Source organism: Phragmites australis, chromosome 3, assembly GCF_958298935.1.
Source record: "Phragmites australis chromosome 3, lpPhrAust1.1, whole genome shotgun sequence".
Taxonomy (NCBI): Eukaryota; Viridiplantae; Streptophyta; class Magnoliopsida; order Poales; family Poaceae; genus Phragmites; species Phragmites australis.
In genome coordinates this window covers 37,853,628-37,868,637 of record NC_084923.1, presented here as the reverse complement: position 1 = coordinate 37,868,637, position 15,010 = coordinate 37,853,628, and the positions used below count along the sequence as shown (strand labels likewise).

Here is a 15,010-nt window from a genome sequence, read left to right as displayed (position 1 = left end):
CGGCAGTATAATATGGCTCCTTTTCGCAGTGCGCATGCATGGTTTGCTTTCGGTTGGCTCCATGTGTCTGACCTAAGCGGATTATTTCTATGGGTCTCGTGAGTTGTTTATATAGAGTATATGATTATTTAGATTTTAAATAATCTTAAAGGTAAAATAAAAACTAATCTTATCTTACTTATAACAGTCTCGTGGACAATTTATATCTAACAATGATATAAGTATATACATGTATCTACGAGTTGTATAATATTTTTTAAAAATAAAGATATACCGGACCTAATGTTGGGTATTTGTTGTGCCACTTCTATGTGTATATTTTGACAGAGTGCAATTTTACTAATGGCAGGGTGACAATCGTCCCTTAAAGTAATTGCTGAGTGATTTGTGTGTGATCACAGGAGGATAAGGGTCTGTTTGTTTTAGCTAGAGATTCTGAAAAGTAGCTTATAAAAGCTGTATTGTAAAAAGCTGGATTGTGAAAAGCTGGATTATGAAAAGCTTTTAGACTGTAGATTCTAAAAAAATTTAATGGACAGTTTAGTAAAATAGACTTTCACAATCTATCAAAAACTGAGGAAAATCAGCTTCTCAAATTCTCGCAATCCAACCAACAGATTTTAAAAAACTATAACCAAAAGCTGTCTGTTTGTTTCAGCTTCGGATTATAAAAGCTGAAAGCCAGAATCCGAAGCTGAAACAAACAGGACCTAAGTGATTGAGGCCTGGTTTGCGTTGCCACTCCAGCTCCGTCAATCAAATCATTCAGTCCTGGATGGAACCTTGCAGCAGTAATGGCGCGCAGGCTGCTTGTTGTGGAGCTGGGGCCCATTCACCACCCGCCGTTCGCTGCGAAACCGCGTTCGTGTCCGGTGTCCCTTCAGGCGTCGGTGGGCCGCAGCAGTTGGACGCCCGAGGTGAGGCCACCTAGCATTGTGCCTCGCGTCTGTTTGCTGTTTTGACCAAGGGAAAATTCCAGGACTCGGTGCCCACAGTTTGCTTTACTCCAAACTGATAGGTTTTAATTTATAATTTGTTATCCTCCATCCATAGTGGGTGTTTCTATTACTAACTAACTTTGGGAATGTTTGTTTCACGTTTAAATTTATCGTCTCTAAGATTAGTCAAGTATGATTTATTATAAAAAAATATAGCTAACAAATTATTAGTGACAAGTGTGGTAAAATTAATTAAAAAAACTAAATATATGATCAGAAAGCTAATAAAGTATGAACTTATTATAGTTATAATAATTAACTAGACAGTTGCCTATAATCTTATGTATTTAGCCATAAATATGATAAATTTAGACGCAAATTAAATAAGCTCCTACCATTAGACCAAACCCAACAGCTTCCCTTCACGACCCAGATTCTCGTCGTGAAGGGATTCCCGTTCACTTCAGCGCTCTCAACAGTTTTCCTTCACGGTTCCTTTCACGACGGGATTCCCAGGGTTATTCCTTTCAGGACAGGATTCTCTCTCTGTTCCCTTCGTAATTCCTCTTGAAGGGAAGTTGTTGGAGATGAGAAAAAAATAAAGGGAAGGAAAACAGGAAGGAAATCGAAAAGTGAACGAAATGAAGAAAATATAGTTAGAGTAGTCTTATGTTCATAAGATTTTTTTTAAAACAAGATGGGTTGTCCAATTGCAACGGATACATCACTGTTATCCACGTGGGTTCATGCACGGATCAGCAGTTGGGCACACTGCTTCGATGTGCTCTGCTCGCCGAATCTACAAGTGGATTGACATTATAATATGGCTGCTTTTCTTGTACGGTGAGCAGTGCGCATGCATGGTTTCCCGGAATTGGCAATCCGGCGTGCGGCCTGCTCCCTGGTTTCTTTCGCTATCATTCTTGATTCGGGAATGCTCCTAGCCGGCTGTCCAACGTTCATAAAATATCGGACTTTTCGGCTCCCATGCCCCTAACCACTTAAAGAAAATCAAACGCTCTCTTTACCTTTATCTTTTCCCCTTCGTTTCCTCCCGTGACTCTTTCTCACTGTCAAGATGGATATTGGTATTTTTGATGTTCTTTTTCTGTCTTTCTCTTTCAATTCATACAACTAATCAGTCTATGATCTGTTATCATCACTTATCATACTCAGCAAGCATGATAAAATAATATACCTATGAAGACTTGATAATGATATGTTAACACGACTCTTTTGTATAAATAGCTTTTAAGTAAAATATTTAAAAATCAATAGTAATGAAGTAAAGGAGCTCAAGTGTTTGGGATGTTGCAACTGATAATTTCGGATGTGGCAATATATAATTGAGGATGCTGTAATAGATAATTGGAGATGTTACTATATGTGATTTGGTTGGACTGATGTTGAATTAGGTGCTTTGAGATATTGTAATATGTGTTTTGAGATGTTGCAATAGTAATTTTTGGATGTTGCAGTTGTTTAGGGTGGTTGATGTTGTATTTAGAGGTGGGAAACTCGATTTTATAGATCTAGAATCTTTTTGAAATCGGATGCATACAATGAGCTATTTTGATATATGTTTTTTAATGTTGTAAACATTTACTTTTGAGTCTAAGTATATTCTAGACTCTGTTTTGGCCCAAATCCAGAATGCTAGTGCCTGAACTTTAGATACTTTCACGTTGAATAAAAAAAGAGAGATTTCCCGTGTATGGGATGGGGTAGGAAACATGGGTCGGCCGTCCGCAGCACGCCTTCCGGCTCCTCCCTCTAGCTTTTCTTCTCGGTGGAGTCAGGGGCTGTTTGGCTCTTTGATCACGTCTAGAAAATTTAGATCAAAATCAAAATTTATTTGTGCCTCAAAAAATTTAGCCGACTAGATTTTTTTTATCGCAAAGCTAGGTAAATTTTAATGTACAAAATGGCAGTCCTGAATTTTGACCTATCAAAGTTTAGCTTGACTTTAAACTAAACATTATTCTAATTGCTCCGATTTTAACAGAACTTTAATTTTAACATGATCAAATTTTGACTTGACTTTTTAAAGTTGAGAACTAAAATAGTCCCTCAACCACCGGACCCGACGGCTCATATCTCCTACCAAATTTTGCCAAGGCTTTGTAGGTGTGGGTGCTGGGTGGGGTGGGTACTGTCCTTTTCCCCTTCTTGTTTACTCTACGGATTGTGAGATGATCTTTCTACCCTAAGGTGCATACTAGCGATTAAAATTTTATCGAAATTTTGATAAAATTTTATAATTTTTGGAAAAGAACCGAATATCTAATTTTGAAAAAGATCACTAACATGTGAGATCTACATAACATAAACAAAAAAATGACTAAAATTTTAGCAGTATTGTCGGTGTATTGAGTAAAGTGGTATCCTAGTAAATGGACCCCGTGAGGGATATAACTGTTAGAGACGTATATTTTCTAAAGTTGATTAGTCGTGCGACCAGATATCTGCAAAAGATAATTGAACTTTGCATAAGTGATAGTGTGCAGACCGACAAAAAATAGAAGTTGAGCAAACAAAAAAGATATTACATATGAAGAATGCATTTTTTATGAAAACAGAATATGGGGGTGAATGGTAACATCGTGTTCCAGTTCTTTCACATGAAATTATTTTGCAAGTGTATGAATATTTTTTTTCTTATATGTGATAATTCATTTTTCTCACCCTCTTTGCCATATTGTACAGCTTCCACGGTTGCTTGAAGGGGCTGAAGGCACATCCCACCATGGCAATTTTCCAAATTGGCAATTAGCCAGCCTAGTTTCCAAATTCATACAGTGAACTTAAGGTTTACACAATCTGCAAATAGCAAAGGGTCTTACTTGATCAATGCTACAATTGAGATAAGCAATGAAATTAGAAGACTGGGACAAAAAGGCTATAGAAGTAGAAGTAAGGCAAGCGCAGATCATAATTGCAACAAATTAGGAGTATTACTTAAAAAAGGAAAAATAATTGAATTTTAAGTAAAGACTGGTAGAGAAATAAATGCTTGCTAGTTGCTCACTGCATATATGAAGATCAATAGTTGAGACTCTTGACCAATATTGTATAAATTTGTAACATATATGACTCAACAACGATGTGCAATCTAAAAGACGGGATGGAAGAGGAGATGACTCAACAATGCTTGTAAGACTTAACCGCACCCTAATTTGAAGCAAAACTATCACATATAGCATAGGAATAGTACTTTGAAGGAGAGGAAGGTAGAGTACTAACGGTGGCATTTTCGTCGATGTATGAGTAGATTTCTTCGTTCTGCCTGCTCAGATTGTCAAACTCCATGGTGCCCTCGTGGTCACACCCCCTCTTGAGTTTGCTGCAGTGGGTGGAGAAATTACTGTAGGTGGTAGCTGTCAGGACCCTGATCCCGGGTTCCCCTGTGCCTCCTGGATCAAGTAGCTGATACGCACAGAATTCAACAGAATGATATCAAATACATACTTCGAATATAAATAAGTAAAATAAATACCTGAAAAGAGAAAAGATGGTCTGATAGACAAGAATCCACAGCAGACCAGCCAGGCAGAAGAGCCTACAGTGCAGCGGAGCGAAACGACGATGCAACCCAATGCCACAGGCAACTCGGGTGCGGACGCGACCTTAGACTTCTTCTCTTCGAATTCATCTGGGTTGAGGTTGATCTCCAACTCAACAATCTGAAAGCATCAAGACTGAGTACGGAAGGTACTCAATAAGTCATATACTACTTCAAGGGGGTTGATAGATGCATAATGAATATTTCAAGGATAAGGCTTTACGGCATAGTTTTAAGCGTAAAGCAGGTTTTATGCAGATATCCAGTTATATTCTCCACCGTTAACCTTTTTGAAATAAATGTAACAAAGCTTTTGAAAACAAAGGCAGGCATCTTCTGTTGGTACTGAGTATCACCTCAAGTCCCCAACGCATTAGAAGGTAACCTGATAACAAAGCTTTCAAAACGGTTTAGAAGTAAAACGGTTCAGGCATCTTCTGTTGGTACTGAGTATCACCTCAAGTCTCCAACGCATTAGAAGGTAACCTGATAACAAAGCTTTCAAAACGGTTTAGAAGTAAAACGGTTCAGGCATCTTCTGTTGGTACTGAGTATCACCTCAAGTCCCCAACGTATTAGAAGGTGACCTGGTAGCAAAGCTGTCGAAATAGTTTTAAAACCAAAACCAGGGTAACAATTTGTATCTGGGGGTTTTCAGTCCTGGGAGGGGCTATACCTCACTCCGCAGTCCCTTTTATCACATCTGATGTACCTCTAGTACCACACAGCTTCTGGTGGATCGAGCCAGGAACCACATCACACGGACATCTAGTCCACACACTCACTCATCAAAACACATGCACCCTGAGTCTAGTCAAGCGTGACCATGCCTTCGCATGTCCATGACCGCGGATACGGCTATTCGAATAGGTTTACACTCTGCAGAGGTTGTACAGCTTTACCCATGCGATATGCTCAGCCTCCATCCGTTGCAAGGGGAGGAGCGAATCATACCGAGACCTTTCCAACACCTTCCCTGCCGGGCTTTTCCACGACGTGCGTCAAGGACCAGAGCTGTATGTTCCGAAGGCCAGCATCCCTTTTTAAGCCTAAGTCGGTACCTGAAACCTCCAAACAGCTGACAGGATAGTCACTTGACTGCTCGTTGCTCTCAGTCTCCTGGTATTATGCCCAACCCAGTCTGGTGAAGGGAGAAGTCAAGTCCTGCCCATACATGACGCATGGTTGCACGGGGTGGCTAAGCATGACGGCGCAAGACTCGGTCCTTAAGCGGCCGGGCTAGGCATCTTCCTGGGCAATGAATACCACCGTGTAACTCAAGCCCCCAAGAGCATCCTCCCCGGAGGACCACTCTACCTGCCCACGCCAAAACAGTTTTCACCTATTTTTACACATCACCTTCCATGTCCCACCCGACATCAAGGATTTCACCACAATCACGGAATTCACAACCATCAAGGAATCATGGTATATGAGTTATTGTTGATAACAGTAAATCTTATCTCCGAAGAGAAGTGTTTTAAAAGGAATATCTCCGAGGAGACGTATTTTAAAAGCGACATCTCCGGGGAGATGTATTCAATCCTAAGCATGCTAGATATCAAGACGTCGTCCATCGTTAATATATTTAACAACAGGTATTCCTAGGGTGATATGTATTCTGGATGATGACATGTATGGCATGGCAGTGTTGATAGGATTAACTACTACAAATAGTTTGAAGGAAAATGCAATATATAGCACATGCGATAATAAGTCCGATTTTAGTTGATCATGTATATTATTCGAAAACATAGGTTCAATATGATCAAAGAAATAGGACTTGCCTTCTTGAAGGGTCAATTCACGATTGGTCTTGTCGTTCACATCTTTCGGGTTCTTCTTCATCGTTGGATCTTGCCTTCAGTTCCTTCCTCGCATTCTTGCTTTGAACCTTGACTTCGAGTCTACGCATATTAACGATTAAAAGCGCACAATGACTAAGCAATTGAACACCAGAACAAAACCAAGAAATACCAAAACGGAAGAAAAACAACGGAGAAAACGACAGAAGCTAAACCTAGCAGAAGACGATCGGCAACTCTAATCAACATGAAGCTAGTACACAGAGAAAAACAGGATAATCTAGCGAAGCTAGGATAAGCTGATAACCTAGTTGTTTTATCAACTTAAGAGAAAACCTGAACAAATCACGATTAACTAGGTGAACTCTTATTAAATTAACTGTCGAAGGACGACAGCTAGAGATTCTATAAGTAGGTGAGTGCACGTGTATCGACCTAACGTATGTGTAATACTTACGCCTATATGTATGTGAGCATATATACATATATACATAAGTATAACTCTAGATGATTATCTGTGCTTAAGTGTGGAGATTAATTATTCTAATCTATAGCATTAAACCTGGTTATTTAGCAACTAATTTAATTACTTAATGTTGTTTAATTGCCACAGTATTATTGCTATCATAAAAGCATACATGCAATTAATAATTTGGCTAATCTATTCTTTGAATCTAATTAATTAATTATCAAAAGTTTATTCAATTAATTAATTACCAATGTTCAATTATTCTATCACATTCTAATGACTAATATCTATTTATCTATCATTTACACGAGTTAATTGATTACCTTAATTGAGCTAAGATTAATTGTAAGCCATCACATGAAATATCACATGAAATAACAATACATTGCAACATTGATTAAAAGATTAATCTAAAACCTACCCTTTAACTCATATGATGATTAACCTACACTTAAGCGAGATTAATATAAGCAACTTAAATACGATTATATCTCAAACACATTTATGAAATTATCTAAACTCGACTTTATTTATTAAAGGAGAAAATCTAAATCTAGATCAAATGCTGCAATACAAATAATTACCAAACGAGAATTAAACGAACTCCAAAATTTACAAGATTTGGCATGGAGATAGATTATGATTTTAGAGGAATATTGGCGAATGAATCACCAAAATCGGAGTTGAAACGGATGAATTACGGACGACGGAAGATTTGCCGGAAAGGATAATTCCAGGAAATTAAAAATAAGTACTGTTCTGTGGACTTGGTCTACGGGATTGGTGAACCGTGGTCGGCTCTGAGGGTGGTTCACGGTGCACCAGAGGCTAATGGACTCAGTTCATGGTCCGTGGACCGGTGTGGGCTGCGGGTGTGCGGTCCACCGCGGACCATGGCCGGTGGGGGAAAGGATAAGGCCGATCGGCCTTTTTCCCGTGCGGCACAGAGAGGCAGAGGGAGCGGCGGCGTCGGCACCGGAGGGAGCGGCGGCGGCGCCGGAGGGAGAAGGGGGAAACACCGGAGAAGGAGGAGGGAGCCGGAGCTCGGGGAGGGAGAGCGCGGCGGCCTGGCGGCGGCGGAGCAGCGAGCAGGGCGCTCGGGCTTCACGGTCGGGCGCAGAGGGTGGCGGCGGCGACGGCGGCCGGGACGGCGCGTCGGCGCGGCGCACACTGGCGCGGACGGGCGGCGCGCTGACCAGCTGCGGCGCGGCGCGCGGACGGTGGCCGAGCGACGTGGCGTGAGTCGGCAGCCGACGCGCACGGGCGAACAACGACGACGGTGCGGGAGACGCGCGGGCGGCTGCCCTGAACAGAGAGAGGGGGAAGGCGAACCGAGCAGGGAGCTCACCTGGACGGCGCACGGCGCGACGTGGTTGAGTGACGGCAGCGGTGCGGCATGACGAGGCGCGCGGGCACGACGGTGGCGCGTCCGGCACCGAGCACGACGACGGTGAGCAGGGTGGCTCGGCGCGGCTGGGTCGGTGCGGACGATTGGAGTCGAGGTGGGCCACGGCGGCTCTGTGTGAGCGGCTTGACGCCATGGCGGGCTCGGTTCGGCGGGGTGGCGCACTGGCTGGACGTGGCCGAGCGGCCGAGACGGCGCGGAGGAGCTGAGCGCGGCGGTGCGGGAGGACGCACGGGCGCGAAGAGGAGAGGCAGAGGAGCCATGGTTGAGCACCTGTGTGTATGTATGCTTGTGTGTATGAATGCTCGTGTGAGAGAGGAGCAAGGAAGGTGCTACTGCTGTGCTTTGTGTATGCATGTATGTGCAGGTGCAGAGATGTGCTGCTGTGTGGTGGTCGGTTGCTTGCATGAGAAGGCTTGAGAGGAGGATGAGCTTGGCCGATTGGCTTTTGCTGCTCGGTGGAGATCAGGGAGTAGGCCGGTACGGGAGCACGGCATGGGCTGATGGTGGCCGGCGCAGTGTGCCAGGGAAGGGAGAGAGAGCGCAGAGGGAGGGGATGGGCATGAGAAGAATAAAGAGAGAGGGAAAGATCTGAGAGAGGGAGAGATGGTGAGAGATATTTGTGTATTTGAATTGCAAAAGATATATTTGAATTTGTAAATGAAATGTGTGATAATTCAAATAGATATATTTGAATTGTATTTGTATTTGCAAGGAATCAAATTGAATAGTTTTAATTGGTAATAGGATTTGGAAATATTCAAATTGAGATTGAGTGATTCAATTTGAATGCAATCGAATCGAATGGATTTGTGATAATTCAAAACGAGTTCGAATTGAAAATGGATTTGAGATATATAGGATTAAACTCAAATAGAAGTATTCGAATATGAGTTTGGCATTAATTCAAATAAGGGTATTTGAATTAGGAGAAAGATTTGAACTGGAAACCTCGGTATTTGAGAGAGGCTTGAATTCAATTTGTATTTGAGCTGATAAGAATAAATATTGAGATTCGAATTTGAGAGACATTCAGTTCGAGTCGAACAAAATTAAATGGGGATAACTCAATTGAATAATTGAATTATAGATTTGAGTTGGATTGGAAGATCGATCTTTACGAATTGATTTGGATTAGGAAATTACCGAGAAGAACTAGAATAGATTCGAACTGAGAAGCATACAACACTCGAATCGTCACACAAAGAACCATAAGAACAATAAACCAAAATGCATATGCTCAATTTATGCAACGATTAATTTAGAAATTAACTTAGTGATCTTTGGAATACTTAGCCAAAATAATATATTTGAATATATACATACAAGTATATACATCAAATATATATATCCTTGATTTTATACTGGTTTAATAATTAGAAAAAGTTTTAATTTGGAGCGAATTTTGCTATATCTTTATATGCTAAAATTCAGGGTGTTACAGTAGCCATGGATATTATTCTCGTTGATGCAACAATACAGGCCAGTGACGTTCATGGTGACCTCAACCTGACGACAGAAGAGGAACCATCGATTCAGTGAGTCGAGTAATTAGCAATTTCATACACCATAATAGATACACATCACTACCATAATGACTCCTGATTATCTGACATATATTCCCAATACCTGAAGAGAGGAGCCCTCGGTATTTTGCCGAACACAAACTTATTACAATATATTTGCTTTCATTTGCAATGGAATCGGAGAACTCCACCTTTGGAATAGGAGTAAATAGCCAAGATCATGAGGAAAATCATAAACTGCCTTACCAATACCGACATCGAAATGACACTCGAAGATGGGGAGATAAATTAAGCACCTGAAACATGCATCAGACATAATGTTAAAATGGTTTTAACACTTCCTAAGTAGCATTCTTGTCGGTAGATCTATAACTGGATAGTAGGCAAATGTAAGAATTCACCAATAATTAGTAGCAATAATAGTAGAATAACTCAACGATCATATCAAAAGGCTTTAGTCCTTAAGCATTAGTCAAGCTCAGGTACTTGGATGTAAGAAGCAACATGATATTAACCTAGATGAATATACACAAAGCTATTGACAGAAAAGTAACACCAATCAAAGTGGCCAAAAAATAGTTCAGAATTCATGGCAATACAATCTTTTTTTTTTTTTACTTACATGGACATGCAAATAGAGAGTATATAATTGCACTTGCATATCAATGCACATAGAGAGCTTATATTTGTTCCTATGGTTGGGCTACATGTACTGAAATCATAGATGCATCATATCAACTTGATAAATTGAAAAAAAAGAGAGACTTCTATTACTAATCTACCACTCACACAGATGAGAAAAGAATCTTTCCATGCAATAACATGTTAGCTGATAAAACATTTCCCTTACTTGATGCAGTCCTCTATAAGCATTTGCATAATCTCATGGCATCCTACCTTTATTGCAATAACTCTTTGAGGATGCAATCTAGATGTATCTTGTTTTTACCTATCAGAGAATGCAATCATGAAGCTTCTTGACTCTTGAGAGATTTGTGGAGGATGTAGGGAGGGAACAAAGCAACATGTGGGCGTGTTGTACTTAGTAGTGTCAAGCCAGGCCAGAATAGCGGCAGGAGTGAGGAGTCAGGGCAAGGAGAAAAGGAAGCGCTTCTTTTCTCTGGCCAATGTGTTGCATGATATCACTGCACTACAGCACGCAATGAAGCGAGCAACCACCACGATGGCTTGCCACACAGGAGCAAGCCACTGGAGAAGGGGCGGGTGGCTTGCAGGTGGATTTGGCACACCCCTGCACATGATGTTGCACCCTAGTTGGCCGAACGAGAGGGTATGAGATATGGATGTAGATTGAATCCATCTGATTCACATCCGGATTCCGCCCAAGCTCCATGAGCTGCGCCCGGGATCTTGTGAGCTGATGGCCCAAAAAAGAATAAGAGGAAGGGAAAATGAGAGGAAGAAGAAATGGCGATCGGGATCTTGCAAGCTTGAGGAGGCCACCACCGTTAGGGGCACGAATGTTGTCGTCGTGCCCTCCATCACCAACCCTGATGGACCGCCACTCGGCATCGTCCCAGGGTCCTCTCCTGCCACCCATCTAGACCTCCGCTCCTAACCGGCGAACTCGGTGTGACGCCAAACCCACTCAGCAATGACGTCGCATGGCTGGATAATGCGGCTGACCTCCTCCTCCTGCACGCAACAAAACGACTAGACGCGGGTGGATCTGGCACCGCCAGAAGCTGCACATCGCTATGACCTGAAACAACCGTCATAAATCATGCCCCTGCACGAATCCTGTGTTATCGAGCAGAGCGATGGTGGGCCGACGACGGGGTCGGAGACACAGATGAGCGGGGTGACGATGTCCATGGTCCCACGACGGCGGATCTTCCCTGCACCATCGCGAGGCCTGAGACATGGAGGAGTGCGGTGGCGGGCCGACGATGTGGCCGAAGACGCCGATGAGTGGGGCAGTGGGCCTATGAAGTAATGGCGGATCCAACGGTTGGTGAGACGACGATGGAGCTAGAATAGGGAAGGGGAAGACGGCTTGGCGGTGACACGAGACCCCACACAAATCCCACCCAGGTGGCGGGGCGTCCCCCGTGTGAATCTCGCACTGGACGCGAGTTGGGCAGAGCGGAAAGCGCGAATCCTACGTATGATATGAGTTGGGCAGAGCGGAATGAAATTGTTGCTTTACACAGTAGAGAGTAACAGGGAGAATCTTTGCACGGCGAGTGTTTGATCAACTCGGGTGAACAGTGGAGATTCTCTGATTCTACGATAACTCGTATATTTTATAGGAGTATATAGAGAGAGAGAAAAGAGTTTGTATGTTTGGTGTGATCAGGACAGGAATTCTCATATGGTTATTCGTGCAATTACGCAAAGAACATGTGTAGCAAGGCCGGATCTGTAGTATATATATATATACCTAAAAACGCAACACAATAATTACGTGACGTAAATAGACAATGTTGAGAAATGACTATATATTTCATCATATTATCAAAATTGGTATTTGTAATCTGGTTTTGCTTTATTGATCTTGCATCATATTTTTGGCCACCACACATCAAGATAAATAAAACGATACCTTTAATTTCATACCTTCTTGAATCCTTTAAATAGAATATACTTCTAACTGCTCCGAGGCCGCAGTCTATTACGTCCTGAACCCTGGACGAGTATAAACCACATTGTTATGACTGAAATACAGGTAAAGAAGATGGGAGAAGATCATATATCTAATGTCCCAGTGGAAAATAGACATGCAAATCAGTTGTTAAGGTTCTAGAAGTTGTAAGTTCAGGGAAGAATGTACCTAATCTACGAGCTCTGAGAAATAAAAGTTAAAAATGAATATGTGCAAACGCTCTGAAAATTGATGTTAGTGGTAACGTGTATGAGCAAGGTAACAAATAACATTCATAGCAGCCGTTATAGCTCCCGCTATTGCGGTAGTGGATCAAATATAGCAATCTGTAACTTAGTGACCGCAATAGCAGTTAGCGAGCGCTTTTGTGGGCTGCAATAACAGTTAGCAGGCCGCTATTGCGGGGTCAACTCCGGTCTCCAGATACCGTTGATTTGTTTTGGCTTTACATATTTGGATTTAGGACTTAGCACTTCCATTACTGTGACTTACGAGGAAAACTTGATGTTTGTTTCTTCTTTTAAGTTATATACTTACATTCGTAACTTCGTATTAATTTGTCACCGTATGTTTTCTAGTTGCTAATTGCTATTTTACTATATTATTAAGTTAAATATCATGATCTATACTTAAAATTGTGAGTATTTTTAAAATTCTGCTATTGAAACTTATCATCCGCAATATCACCCGCTATCCGCAATCTACTACCCGATATCAATCCGCTACCAGCCCGCTATTTGCTATTTATTACCCTGTGTATGAGCTCTTGTGAATTTATTTGTCGCTGGCAGATGCTGTGAGCGGCGAGGTGACGGAGGAGGAGAAGCGCCGGCTGGCGTGGCTGCAGGACCTCGGCGAGCCTTAGACCATCTCCAACGGTTTCCCTTCAGGGACCAAAATCCCTTCACGACGGGATTTTCGTTCCCTTCAGCGCTCCAACGGATTCCCTTCACGGTTCCCGTCACGACGGGATTCCCAGGGTCATTCCCTTCAGGACGGGATTCTCTCTCCTTTCCCTTCGCGATTCCCCTCGAGGGGAAGCTGTTGGAGATGAGAGAAAATAAAGGGAATGAGAACGGGAAAGGGAATCGGGAAGGGAACGAAATGAAGGGAATATGGTTGGAGATGGTCTTAGGACCTGAGGATCTTCAACTTGCCGCCGTACCGGGGCTCGCCGATCGTCTAAGCTCGGCTGGCTGCCCGGCCGATTCCTTCCTTCGTTTAGCTCTCTGGTGCCGATCCAAATTGCGTCTGCGCCCTGAATAAGAATGTAGCAGTGATGACGTGAAGATCGACGACGACGGTGACAATGTTCCAAAATTAAATAAACTTGTGTAGCATGCACCTTCGCAGGTTATGTGTAAATATCCATGCCCGAGGATCTAGTAGGTAACCTCTCGTGTTGTTTGAGTTGACAATCGTATATATAATTCCTCGTTATCATGTGTAATCTTTTCGCGATTCCTGGCCATGCATGGCCCGTGTGAGCTGCGGAACAGTGTCGAAATGGAGCTTGTGGCTGCAAGTCAAACATGCTCGCAGTAACATAGGCAGCAAGGCAGCAACTGCACCATGCGTGCACAAGATGTGCTGAAGTTTCTGATGCAGATCGATCACGTACTAGCCACGTCGCAACTGAAGCAATGGACAGATTTTGCAAGGCCAGTGCAGGGAAAGAAAAAGGCCACGCAAGGAGGAAGCAGCACGTCAGTGCACACCTGCTCGTGAAAAGCGAAGCTGGTGAGAAGGAAAACCTTGCATCTATCCGGCATGCATATCTATAGTGACGGATCCAAAACCACGTAAGTGTTCTCTTTTAAATATTTTTCTTTTTTCTCTTTTTTTCTACTTTTCCTTCTGTACTTAAAAAATAAAGGAGGCTCCGAGGTACACCTGGGGCTAGAGTTCTTGAGGCCCTATCGATCCGTCCCTACATATGCACACAATTGACCATAGCAATCAAGCAATGCAAAACTCACGGAGAACGCGATCAAAACTCAAAGGATTTATGCCATATTTGTTTTAGATTCTAATTATAGATTCTAGCTTTAAAAATAAAAGTAAAAATAAACATTTATAATATAAAAGTTGATTCTCATAATTTATAACTCAATTTTTACTATAAAATCTTATAATCTACAGTTTGATGAAAATAGGCTTCTACAGATTAAACTGAATTCTCGCGATGTAAATATAAAACAACAGTCCTTAGTGTGTCGCTAGCTACTCGCGCTTCGGCGGAAGCAACAGCAACAGCGATCTTGATGCCCGCCTTCACCGCTGGAACACGTAATCTGTCCACGACGACAAACTGGCTACTACGCTACGGTCCAGAGCTCGTGCCCAAGTGTTTCTTGCCTGCACAACTTGTTCACCGGGCCGGTCTAGTGCATTATTGGGCTCTTGGAACGGAGCTTCATTTATGGAATTTTTTTTTTCACATACGACTGTTATGGGTAAACATTTACATTTATTAAGTTGGAGGGGAGCCAAACATGAAGCAATCTATGCTTTGACATTCAGATGCTATAGTGATTTGTTAGCTTTTCAATTGACGTATAAGTGGTTTTGATTTGAGGGGCCAACTGCTAATATCAACTGAATAACATAATTTTAGAAAAAACCTAAATTCATGACAAACCACCGAATAACTACCTAATCCTTAATATATTATCATTA

The 15,010-nt window shown here is 42.3% G+C and overlaps 1 protein-coding gene across 1 annotated transcript; it reads right to left on the bottom strand.

The window, feature by feature from the left end:
- Nucleotides 1–7,198: 7,198 nt before the first annotated feature.
- LOC133910696 (uncharacterized) lies at nucleotides 7,199–8,315 on the bottom strand. Its single transcript, XM_062353004.1, has 2 exons — nucleotides 7,794–8,315; nucleotides 7,199–7,219 (listed from the first exon to the last, which is right to left on the bottom strand). Exons 1-2 carry the CDS (start codon nucleotides 8,313–8,315, stop codon nucleotides 7,199–7,201), a joined length of 543 nt encoding a protein of 180 aa, XP_062208988.1.
- Between the last annotated feature and the right edge of the window lie 6,695 nt (nucleotides 8,316–15,010).

Coding starts and splice junctions, on each gene's coding strand:
- LOC133910696 (XM_062353004.1), bottom strand. CDS start 8,315: ATGGCGTCAAGCCGCTCACACAGAGCCGCCGTGGCCCACCTCGACTCC. Junction 7,220..7,793: donor GGCTCCCTCCTCCTTCTCCG/GTGTTTCCCCCT, acceptor GCTTAAGTGTAG/GTTAATCATCATATGAGTTA.